The sequence below is a fragment of the Caloenas nicobarica genome, chromosome 4 (assembly GCF_036013445.1).
Source record: "Caloenas nicobarica isolate bCalNic1 chromosome 4, bCalNic1.hap1, whole genome shotgun sequence".
Classification (NCBI taxonomy): Eukaryota; Metazoa; Chordata; class Aves; order Columbiformes; family Columbidae; genus Caloenas; species Caloenas nicobarica.
In genome coordinates, this window is record NC_088248.1 from 77,486,216 (window position 1) to 77,499,406 (window position 13,191).

At 40.1% G+C, this 13,191-nt stretch overlaps 1 protein-coding gene across 4 annotated transcripts in view; it reads right to left on the bottom strand.

Annotated features, from left to right (window-relative positions):
* The window catches only part of ALMS1 (ALMS1 centrosome and basal body associated protein), a 69,841-nt gene that overhangs the window by 20,325 nt on the left and 36,325 nt on the right, over positions 1-13,191 (bottom strand). For all 4 annotated transcript variants that reach the window (XM_065634147.1, XM_065634145.1, XM_065634144.1 and 1 more), the window contains 3 exons: positions 5,737-7,468; positions 4,537-4,662; positions 2,549-2,719 (listed from right to left, as the gene is read on the bottom strand). In XM_065634147.1, coding sequence (XP_065490219.1) covers positions 2,549-2,719; positions 4,537-4,662; positions 5,737-7,468 — 2,029 coding nt within the window. The remainder of the gene's footprint in view (positions 1-2,548; positions 2,720-4,536; positions 4,663-5,736; positions 7,469-13,191) is intronic.

Consider the following 13,191-nt stretch of genomic DNA (forward strand, 5'->3'; position numbering starts at 1 on the left):
CTGGAAAGCAGGTTTTCTTCTCTTCATCTGAGGAAGTTTTGTCACTGATTCTGCAAAAGGGTGGCAAGTCCCACAACCAGGAGGAAAACCACCACCTACCTCATCAAGAGCCACAAGTTATATTTTTATAAAACCTCAATTGCACATGGGAAAAAGATAAGCTCAGGAAGGGTAAAATTGCATCAATTCATACCTTATTTTTATTTAGTCACTTGTTTTGCTCACATTGTATCCATCTCTTGCTTCCCAACACAGAGACACTTGAGTGTAATGTCAAAATCATGAATAGCATCACCAGACCTGGTCTCACCAACTCTGAAAATGGAGGAATTTGTCTTTCCCTACAAGATCAGCGTTTATATATTTATGGAAGAAGATTCCTCCTCGTCCTCCTGACAAATGAGATCAGGCTTGGGAATACTATGCAGAATTTTTGCTATTTCTGTATTTTTTAAAAGTTGCCAACAAAATGGAAGGAATGCAAACAGGCAAAAAATAAAAATAAGTTTACACAGAGAAACTTTAAACCAACATAGATAACTTGCATAATTTTACACTCTAGACAAGCCCTGTGGGTAGAGCTAAACTTTTATTAGACCATCTAAAAATACAGTTGAAGAAGTCAGAAGCTTTTTGACATACAAGTCTCTTTGGAAAACTTGTTTAAATTTCTACCCATACTGGCTGGTTTAACAAAACATTATTTCTTCCTACAGATGTTTTTCTTGCCTGTGTCTTTAGACCATCGCAGCTACACAAAAATACTATGATATAATTTTATATTAATACATGTGTTCCCCTTTTCATTTTTATCCAGGCTACTCAGAGACAGGTTTCCATCAGTTTCTGCTCCAACATGATATTTTGTCTGTTGCTGCAGATTTTTGCTCAGAGAACTCACTTGTATACACGGACTCGTTCTCCACGACCTCCATTCTTCTTCTGAGTCACCCGCAGAGAATGAAGAAAAGCATTTTTCTACCTTACTTGACTTGTTTCCATATCCTTGCATTTGATAAATGCTCACAGAGAATTATTTCTTCCACTAGAAAATCTAAGTTAAGACAACGTTGCCTTTATAGTTGCATTAATTCAACTATTGGTGCTAGGTACACTTACCAAAAAAGTAAAATTAATATAAAATAATGAAGTTCAGTGTGTCTTATACAAGCATTTTAAATGCTTCTTCTGGAAGTACCAAAACCTCTTCATTCTGAAGAGGAAACCTTCCACGAAAACTCCTTCTAAAATGAAGAATTAAAATGATCAGAAGGAATCCTTATTAATCCGTGGGCGCATCTCTGTGGGGTAACCTTATCCCAGGCATATTGAGCTGCATCCTTAAAAAGGACAATAATAATCACACTGAGGTATTCCACAAAAATCTGCTTCATTAAATGTCTTCATATAAGAAATTTATGCGATACTAAGAAAAAAAAAAAGGGCTCCCAAGAAGCCTATATATATGAGTGCCTAGGAGAGAGCACAAACTCTCTAATTCAGAATCCATCATGCTGATGTTCATATATTTTTGGGTCTCATCCCTCGTTAACAGCCACAATTATATTATCTCCTTGCAATTTGCTCTCTCTTCGTTTAATACATGTTGCAGAATACTGTACATGCAATAAACAGCTTCCCTGAGGTATTAGTAGCTGCATTTAGGAGAGACGCAGCCACTCAGCAATTCTCTATTTCCAGCTACTTCTGTCCAGGAACAAGACGTAATTCTCAACCACCACAAAAATCCTCGCCCCTGCTCAGACTCGACGAAGTTTATCGGTCGCTCAAAATCACAGAATGAGGTTTAGTACAAAAGGAGTGTCCATCAGGACTAATTTTAGCTATTGTCATAAGATAAAGTGTCAAAATCATCAGTTAGCACAGCGTAGTTTCATTTTATCAGCATTCTCAACAAATAAAGCCTCAAAGCAGGCTACTACAGTAGTAAATCCTGACCTTCATCCTGCAGGAGTACAAGGTTAATGGAGGGGAGAAAGAGACATCAGCCAAATCAAATTAAAATTCAGTTAAATACCAACGTTACAGAGATACTTTACATGACATCACACGACATCAGTGGATTTGTGGGCAGGAACATAATCCCAGTCTGAGCAATTCCCACCTGCTTTTATTTACCAGGGAATTTCTCTCATTTTCTACATGAGCATCCTTGCTACACTTCAAGACTTCGCACTTCACAAACTTAAGAGTGCCCAAAAAGAAACACAAAACATCCCACCCCCAGAAAAAAAAAACCCACAAACACACACAAAAAAAGTCTCACAAAGGCTCTGATAAGCACTGGAGCCACTGGAATGCCAGAAAATATTTTAAATATATATATATAATACTAATGTCCAAGTATTTGGGCAGTCAGGGAAAAGCATAAAGATGGCAAAGAGAAAAATGAGTCGAATTCAGCATCTTCAGGCAGATTATCAGCAATATCATGAGACCAGAAATCACAGATTCTGAAACATGATTCTTTCGCTCTGCTTTCATGTGTATGAAAATACATGTAAAATTAAACACACACTTGAACTACCTGAGGAAGCTCCCGGTGGTATCACCTGCCCCTCAGCCCAGGCCAGCTTGGGCTTGACCCTTTTATTACAAATTCCTTCTTTATGGTCAATAGCTGCCATGTCGGGAGGATTTTCACCCCTTAAACGGAGCACGTTTGCCAGAAACCTTGGAGGAGGAGCATCATTTGACCCTAGAGGGAAAGAGAGTAATAATTAGGATTAAAAGAGAAAGCAGGAAAAATACTGGTGTTTAAAAAAAAAAAAAAGCATTTCAAAAAGATGGATCCAATTTGAAATCGCAACACAAGGCATTTTTGGGTCCATCTTTTTGAAACACCCTGTAGATACAGAAATTTCACAATAAAGACGACGTCTGAAAGAAAGCCGGTTATCCAAATATCAGTGCCAGCATATTCACCAACAATCACGATGATCCCTAGAGAGCAGTTCTAGTGACTAATGCAGCAGCAATTGCACCGTATTATTTTCCATGATTTTTGGTTCTTCCCTGAGAGGTAAATTTATTTTACCTATTCTACAGAAGAACACAAGAAAAACAAGCATTAGACAAGTCTGCTAGGAGGCCAGATACAGGATTTGGAATGTCCAGACTCCCTCCTGTTCTCATTAAAATTCCAGACATTTTCACTGATTGATGTAAATATCTATTTTCCGAGCTCAGAATAAGCAATGGAGGAAAAACTGGAGCACTAGGTCTGTGTAATCTCTAAATAAGAATTCAGGACAAGAACAACAGAGCTCTCTTACTATCGTATCGCTGTTTCCCAATGTTAAAAACCTAAAATGTCCCTTTACTGATTGACCACCCTTGTCAACACCACCTGGTTACATTCAGCGGACTTAACTCAGTTTCCTTCAGCTACTGCTCGTAACTGCAGCAGGGAGCTTAAAAAACAAAATTTATTTTTCAATTCTGCTGTACATTTGCTAGAACCTTGCACTGCCTCGTATGCATATGGAATTTTTATATCTAGCATTGTAGTTTCTGCAAAACAACAGACTCGCCTCACATTTGTTTCTCTCATTTTGACCATATTACAAGAGACAGAGCGGAAAAAAATAATGACGAGAGACACTTAGGAATTACAAGCACGATTTGTGGCTATAATGACCAACCTGTGCACTTACTGTCAGTGTTGTATCAAACTGCTCCCCTGGGGCACATCTGTCAGGAACGGGACATCTGTCATATTAGTTTTGTCTACAAATAACTTTGGATGTCAAAAAGCTCTGACTGAAAACAATCTGCACACAAGATCTATAATGCTTAAGTGATGCGTTCTTTTCATATATATAGGAGAGAAGTGAAAAATAACAGCAGGCAAAGCAAAAGAAGTTGATGAATCACAGACCATCCTTTCCTCCGGTAAATGAGAAGTGTTTTTACTGGGAGACGGGAGGATGTAGGGAAGACGTGAATATATATTTCAAACCAGAGTTACAAATTACATTGTTTATAGAAAGGCTTTCTACACTGGATTCATCTAACGTGAAGGAGAGAAATTCAGGGCTGAAAAAGCTATTATCTGAAATGTGTGTTGTATTATGCAGATATTTCAGAATGCACGCATAGTAAATTAATAAGAAAAGGGGGAGCACGTACATAAATAAGGGAACTAAAAAGGAGAACTGGCAGAGATATGAAAGAGTCCAAACTGAATGGTAATTCCCAAAGGAAAGTAAAGAATTACCAAGCTGTAAAATATTGAGCCTTGTTTCTTTTCACGGCCAGAATGTAGCACTAACATCCTTTTCATCACAGAAATTGAAACCACAGCCTACAGTCAGGACTCATACATCTTTGTGTTATAAAGTGGTGTGAACGTGAACATTTTTTCTATTAAAATCAATGCACTTACTCTAAACTGGTAGGACAGAAGAGTTGTGAGCTCAACTGAGCCAATTCTGCATAAGAAATTGATATATTTTGAATTACATCAACTACGACCATCATTTTGCGTTTGGGAGACCCAAGATAAAGACGTACCTGAGTGAGAGCTCTCAACACTGGTTTCTGACCCAAGTGGAGAAATTTTGGATCCTGCCTTTAGATAAGGAACATAATACATCCCAGTGCTCCCAGAAGGTTTATACGGCAGCAGCAAGGGCTGGTCTGTGGGGATGGAAGGCAAAGGTTTAAATCCTTTAACGCAACCAAAGATAAAAGCAACAAATCAGGACCCAAAGAGACTGCTGAAGATGTTCGCTGTGGTAAATCTGGAGAAACAGCATATTCTTTTGGAAAATAAATTGTAATTATTGATTATTTCATTAATACCCACCCAATGGTTAGAAGGTTGACTGTCGCTTCACTATAACAAAATAGCTTCCTTACTATTCAATAGTAAATTTGTGACTAAGGTGACGAATACTAGCTTAAAAAACCAACTCACATACCCGTATAGCTCCCAGTTGATCCATGTTTAATGAAACTATTTTAAATGAGCATGGATACCTGTCTCTCAAGCCAATAAAACAGTATGTTGTCCTAACAGAATTCTAGTAAATGTTTGGACCAGAACATTAGCAAAGAGAAGAGGTGATCATGTAAAAGAAGTATTTTTTGCATTCTGATATAATGAAAGAATCTGCTCTCTCTACTCATACTATTTTAAACACCTTGAGAACAGAGACGCAAAGCCTGGAGCCCAAGAAAAATAACGAAAATGACTCAAATCTACACACAGCAGTAGTACAAACCACCACTGTGGGAAACCACTGCTCGACATCCACATCCCTCCATCAACAGATTTTAAAGTTCTCCGTGTTTTCTATTTTATTCTACAGAAAACTGTGATGGTCATATTCTCCTCTCAGCTTTTGTACTCCCTTGACTAGAGAGTAAATCAGTAATCTGATATATCTCCTGCTAAACTCTAAGCAGTGAAACTACATCAAATCATCTAGAAAATGTTGGAAAACCATCTTGAACCAGACTTGTACTCAACAAATTCAGTTCCAGATAAACCGGAACTAAACTGTATTTATACAACTCTCTACCAACAAGGCTGCAGAGCACAAGTTTAAAGGTTGGGTTTTGTCTCATCTGAGCAACGTTAAATATCAAAATGATCTCAAGAATGTTATTTCCAAAACGAGTTGGGTTTGGTTTTGGTTTTTTAATACCTATGAATACCTCGAACTTGAATACAGTCTACGTATACAAATAAGACACTAATTTGCTCACCACTCTGCCTTGGGAAAGAGGAAACCTCGTTAAGAGATGAAGTTGTATTGGTGGGAAGTTCACGTGCTTTCTGGAGAGACGACTGGTGGGCAGCATTTTCACTGTCTTGCGAATTAACATAAATTTCTGCCGAAAAGGTCGTTTTTTCAGGACTTTCTGTTGTTATCTGTGTGGCAGCATCCGAAGTACTTTTCCCAGTTTGTGCAGGAACTACGGAGTTAAAGATATTCTTCAGATTACACCCCCCTGAACCCAGAATTTGTGGCCTCTCGCTGCTTTGCAGGGGCAGCTCTGAGCTTGTAACGGAGGGAAGCACCAGGCAGGGATCTCCTGAAGATCCTGGCATTGGGAAAGGTGAAGATCTTTGATCTTCTGGAGTGAAAGCAGCAGCTGATAATTTAGAAACAGCTTCTGGAGTTTTTAAAGGCACTGGTTGAGTATTAACTACAGGTTTATCCCACGACCTCATCTCATTTTCAGTATTCAAGTCGCTACGCAGCTCTGAGTTGTTACACTTTGGGGACAGGGTGATGTGGACACAGGACAGGACTTTCTTAGCTGGTGATGAAGGGGATACAGATGTGGTGGATAAAACCTCATCCGCAGGCGAGTGGTGAGACATACCGATTTGCTCTGTCGTAACCTCTTTCTGAATGAGAGCTACTTTATCAGAAGGGCTTTTCTCTTCTTCTTCCAACAATTTACTCTGGTCCTTCAGCAAACCAGTTTGTATGGCTGGACCTGAACCTTCTAAGCTTTCACGCAACCGGCTGTGGCCAGGTGAGCTGCTTTTGTCCTGCTGGTAAGAGCTTCTAGAATGGGGTTCATCAAATCTGTTTGTTTCTTGACTGAATCTTATCTCACAGTCAAGCCCCCCAAGCCTGGCACCGTGCCTGCCAAATTCAGTCACATCTTGCGGCGGAACGTCAGAATCTTTTGCACTAAGGGTCTGTCTTTTAGCAGCACGGATGCTTCCAGAATCCTGCTCTGACAAACAGTCTGTTTCTCGATAAGCTCCAGCTCTGTTCCTGTCAGCGGAGAGACGATGAAACCCGTCTTTCTCAGCAGTAAAAGCAGTTTCATCAGACACTGAGCCAGCAAGCGCTGGACTCGAAGGAGGACGGGTCCGAGATCTTTCCCAGCGGTGGCTGCCATGGCTCTGCTCCTCAGAACTGGTGGAGTCAACTTCCAAAGGCATCATCCCACCCAGACCATCTCTGGTCAGACCGCCGCTGAGTGCCAGGGAAGCCAACGGTGACTGCAAACGCTTCCGGGACGAAAAGGTGATGGAAGTAATTTGCTGAGACGGATCTTCAGAACACTTCTCCATCGACATCTTCTTCTGAGCTGGTAAATGGGTGTCTGTCTGTGGATTGGAAGCAGCTACAGACCTCATTGCACACGTGTCCCATTCCTCCTGCACTGGTGGATGAAGTTCAAGAGCATCAGAATGACCAGTTTCAACTGTCTGATGCTGGTTGCAATTAGGTGTTTGAACGGTACTCAGAGACGTAAACTGCGTGTCCTTCAGCAGGCAACAAGCAGAAGGATCAGCTCTATAGAACGGCACGACGTGTCTTAAGCCGGACTCTAAAAGTTCCTTAGTCTTGACTGCTTGTGTTTGGCTGTCGGTTTGAAATCTTTTGTCCCTTGGAGCTTTGAAACGCTCTGTGTTCTGTTCCTGATCACGGTTACACTCAGAAGCATCTTCCAAACCACACACCCACGGATCCTGAAAAATACAGAACAATTCCCATCGGTTATGTGGGGAATTTCCTGCCTTTGCCAAACTCTGGATTGCAGAATTCAAAGAAACACCAGGGCTGTCAACGATCAGGAGTCTGTCACCATGAATGAGCACACGCTTTCTCTGGAACTCATCTGTTAATGGAACTAATTAAACATTTGTCATATTTGAAGTGCCAACAAATTAGCTAGCATGGTTTTGATGCTGTAACAAACAGCAGCAGTGACATCTATAATAGAACACATTGGTTTTGTGAACTATAAAGTTGTAACTCTCTTAAATAGGCAAAGTTCCTTCGACATCACTCACAGGAAAACAAGAATAAAACTTTCTTCCATTCTATGAGTTGGCTTCATACAGAGCTCAACATTTGCCATAAACCCAGGTCAGAACATACTAGGAAAAATTATTATTCTGAATTAATATCCACTAAGTTCAAGAGGATTTATAGAGGTGCACATGCATCACTAAAGCCTTGTGATTTCAAATTTGTTAATTAAAATATAGTCAATTAGCCACACAAAATCACAGAAACACTTAGGTTGGATGTCTGGAAGTCTCCAGTCTGACCTCTCACTCCAAGTAGGGAATTTCAACTTGGAAGAGGTCGCTCAGGGCCTTGTCCCATCAAGTTTCGTAAATCTCCAAGGATGGAGATCTTGTATACGACTGAACTACTCGTGATCTGTAAATTACTTATGAAAAGCATCTCTTTAAAACTCCACGGAAAAAATAAAACAACGCAGAAACCCACATTTACTTCCAGCTGTAAGACTCAAAACTTTGACCAAGTATGTAAAGATCTGGTGACGTCCAAGAAATCACAGACGCGCACTAAAACTCTTCTGGTTTGGACCACAGTCCAAACTCCACGCTATTAACGCTCTACATTACATGACATTTTAGGGTTACAGGGACACTTCTGCAGCAGATATTTGCTGTGCCCTAACTATCACCACACAAAACAGAGCTGGATAGAAAAGGTTTTCCCTTGCACTTGAATTGTTTCACTCTAGTGGTTATGAAACAAATAAAATGAAAGGAATTCAGTTACATGGGAACAAGTGGGAAGAAAAGAAGGCTGTTCTTCACAAAGCATGAGAAAACATTTAATTAGAAAAGCTTTAATTTTCCATAATTGATATTGTTCTTTTCCCCTAAAACAAGGATGCCAATTTCCCTCTCAGACAAGACCTGTAATAAACCTTTTCATGGTCACCACCCGCTGCTGACAATAATCAAAAAAAATGACTGAAAATAATCAGAGCTTTGATTTGCTCTTTAAGGTAAATGATAACTTGTGAAAATTTTCCAGTTCTCAGGTGCAGATCATTTTCCTTCTCCCACCAAAACAGATCCATTTGCCACAAATATTTTTTGTTTGTTTGGAAAGCTGGTGACGATGCCGCAAAAAGAGAAAAGGTATTCCTAGAAAACCACACAAATCCCACCAAAACTAAGTTCACTGTCAGTTCTCTCTTCCCAAAAATCTTTTTTAAAAGTAAGTTATATTTACACCTTTGTCTGACCACGGAAACTGCCCCACATCTGTATTACCCCCAGTATCACAGCCGCTATATTTAGGATTCTGCTATTTGACTACGTGTATTCAGGCATCTCTGCTGCATATTTTCATAATGGTGTGTCTTAAATTACCTATCTGTGGTCATGTGGGAAACTGAAACTAATAATTTACTTTACTACTAACTTCTGGCCTCGCTTCTTTCCCCAATTTTATGAACCATTCCCATTTTCAGCATTCTCTCTCATCCTCTTTGCTTTATCTTCTCCTGTACCTTGAGCCCCTTTCCACCATCAAAAAAAAAGTCCCAAGAGCAACAACCAACAGCAATTTATCTTACCAGGTAAATAAAATTCGGCAACATATGGTATCGCCCCTCGGCAGAATCAGACCAAAAAAAAATCCACACCCAACTCTGAGCATACTCAGATGATGTTGCCTTTCAGCTGCCTGTTAATGAGGCTGATTACTGACAGTTAATTGGGAAATTCCTGGGGCTACAGTCCCCACCCACTAAGGAACCTCCACCCTCTTCTGGCATCTCAAAATGTAACCCGATTTCTCAATTCACCTTTTGCAGACAAAGCACTAAATATACAGAGATAAAAGGTACGAAGGGCTCAGCAAATGGCTCTCGTTACTTGCCAAGCAAAGCAGAAATGTTTCTAAATACTCAATGAAGTTTGGATATTCCAAACCCTTCAGCTCATTATGAACAGCACGTACTAACACAGCACATTCATTTTTCTGCAGAGATTTACCGAGATCAATAAAACAGATCAAGCAAAACGTGATCTTTTCTTTCCGACTGGTTCCCCACCCTCGTTTCGCTACTTTCTGCAATTCCCAGTGCACGTGGAGGGATCAGGAGGGATCTTTGCTTTCAAGACTTTCCTCATTGCAGCAGAAGCTCCCAAACGCCGACAGCTGATCTTTGCATCTACGTACCTGGTTGGTGGTAAAGGAGAAGGTAGTTTGGAAGAAAAGAAATGCAAATACCTCTAGATTAAAGGTCACACTACAAAAAAAAAGTGAATAAAACATCACGCTCCCAGGTGCATGCAGAAAGCCTGTCAAAGAGCACAAAGAGAAAGCCTTGCAAGTGAAACTGAGAAAATCTTAAGTTACCACTCTTGGTAATTTATTATCGTCAGCATTGATAAAAAACTGCAACAGATTTTGCCCTGAAGCAAATTAAGGCAACTACTCAGCTGATCTGTTAACACTGCACCTCCGAGGAGGGGCAATAACCAACCAACCGCAACACCAACCTCTGGAAGCAGCTGGATTGATTCTGGAGAAATAAACGTTTATTTACACACTGAGATTCCCCTCACTTAAATAGGCACTAACTAAAATGGGTATCGTGCAGTCAGTCCCACTCCTGACACAAAAGCCCACACCATATGCTACAAAGCAGCTCCTTCTTACGTTATTTCCCTGCCGATTCTTTTTGACAGGTCAGTTTGGAGTCAGAGGTGGTATGGGGGTTAGGGAACACTGCAAATAGACAAAAGACAATTTCATCAGCATCCAAACCTTGCATCAAAATCATTAGAGATCATGTTAGTGTGTGTGAAACTATAGGTCACCAGCTTTCCATAGAGAGAATTTCAGTGTGGACATAATTTTATTAATTTACGAGTATCTGCACTTCCTTAATTTAAGTGTCATTAAAAATTACAATACTTAAATTGAGGTGCAGAGAGCAAATCTGAGATAAATGTACTGCCATGGAGAGAGAATCACAGAATCATTTTGGTTGGGAAAGACCATCAAGATCATCAAGTCCAACCAGAACCTAAATGAAGTACTACCCCATGTCCCTGAGAACCGCATCTATACATCTTTTAAACCCCTCCAGGGATGGTGACTCCACCAGTGCCCTGGGCAGCCTGTTCCAATGCCCGACAGCCCTTTCTGGGAAAAAATGTTTCATAAAATCCAATCTGAACCTTCCCTGGTGCAGATGATCCAGATAAGCTTATTTTTAAAAAAATATAAATAAAAATCTAGACTATATCTATTTTTTCCTACTGATTGGAACTACTATGGAAACAGCAGAGCATGTCATATCAATAAAGTGCATCCCTGGATGATGACATCCTCAGCAAGAAGGGACTGCAGCAACTCCTACTACAGAAAGCAAGCACAGAAGTTGCTATAAACTCGTCTTCCCAAGCCTTTCACATGTGTTATTGTGCTTGTTATGTGTCATCTTTCCAAAAAAGAGCTGTGTGGCATATGATCCGCAAGAGATCGCAGTGCAAATTTATAGCTACAACTCGGTGAACTTCCTGAAAAAGTGAGAAAGTACGAGGAGTGGAAAAATACAGCAACTAGTGGAAGAATAGCATGTACTAAAGGAGAATATTCTCAGGTAAGTCAAGAGGTAGCTCTCTGGCACCCATCAAAATACAGGTGGGGTAATAAGGTCCTCAATTTAGAAGGAAAGTTCTTTGGTTTAATATGCTGGAGCTTTACCTGCATCTAACAGCAACTCCAAACCCCTCGATCTCACCTAGGGGACCAAAACACACGTACGAAGGGCACAAGAAGGTGGTTAAATCTGGCAGACAATGCTCCTGGAACAGAAGAGCACCTGCAAGCCTTTGGTTTTTCCCAGTTTCTTACGCTTGAAATTCTTTTTCTCTGGAAAGACCCTGATGATTTCAGTGGAAAAACAATAACAGAGTTGATTTCTGGAGCCCAGGATCCACTTTTTGCTTAAAAAATCCAACAACTTCCATGTCCTATCACTCTTTATGACTGAAGAGCACCATCCATCCTAGCATTAAACTCCTCAAGCCTATTAAAATAATAAATACCACCAATTTACCGGCTCAGGTGAAAAACAGGTCTCTACAGCCACACCAGGAGGGCCACAGATGCAGGAATTATTTATCAAACATAAACCTATCTAGAGCAATGTTGTGGTGACTCTCTGTCTCCCTCCATCGCAAACAGGTTTACAGGAAAGTGCCATCAGCTCCTCAGAAGTTTCACAAGACCCATCTTGTTCCTAAGCATTTCTGCCAAGTTTTAGTGTTTATTATAAAACACAACAGTGTATTTTTCTCCTCGTGTAATGGACAAGTTATAAAATCACCAGGAAGACTCCACGGATTGAGAGTAAACAGATTCACTACGCGAGGATTGTCAGTTTTACAGAAGAGAAAACAAAAAGAGAAAATAAAATGGTGCGTTACGCTCATGAGCGCTGCTTGCTATTAGAGATACCTCTTCAAAATTCAGTTTTCATGCTGAATATTCCCTTTTTTGGGCTGTGCACTTGGGTACATATTTGCAGCCCATTTACGTCCCAATCACCTCCTCAAACGCTCTGCTCAGCTAGAACTTGAGAAATCATTATGATGCTTCTCTTTTAGAGCGTCTGTTACCACATCACCAGTGACAAACAGGCATCAAACAGACCCTCGACTATCTCAAAAGCTGGAACAACCTTTAGAAATAAAAGATCCCTGAGAAGAACCTTCCCAAGCTGTCCCGCTCCTTCCTTGCATCTCCTTTTTATAGACAGGCTTCACGCGCTTCCCGCAGGCAACAATAAAATATCGCAGCGCCACATTATATTTCTTGAGTTGTCACCTAGAAAAACGAAAGGCAGAGTCTAAAGTTTCTAAAAAGAACACTCATAAGGCTGCATCAGGAGCACTAAATAAAGATGAGGGTCTGACGAAAGAATTGTTTGCACTGTTTGGGAACAGTTTGTCTTTCTCAGTCTTCAAAGTTTAGGAGAAGGAAAATATCTTTTCAGAATCTTTGTTCCATTCTTTTTAAGTCAGCACATTGGCAGCTTTGCTCTTTAAATTCAACAGGTATTTTACAGAACGGTTTCCATTAAATTTATAGTAGATTATTTTGTCAGCAATAAAAGCAGCCGCATTTCTTTCAGTTAAACAGTTTTCAACAATCTGTGTTTTTCAGTGACATATTGTTTTTCTTGGAGGGAAAAAACACATTTATCTTCAGCAGAACAAAAAAAAAAATCCAGCCACCTTCATTCTGTAAATCCAAAACTATATTTTTATCTCAAATTAAAGTCATCGTAGAGCAAAAAGATTTTCAAGATCAAAGCAGAAAGTGTTGTGGTTGGCCTAAGGCAATTTTTTGGAGTCTTGGTTTGAAAAGCTGATTTTTTTCTTATTTTAAATTAGGATTAAAC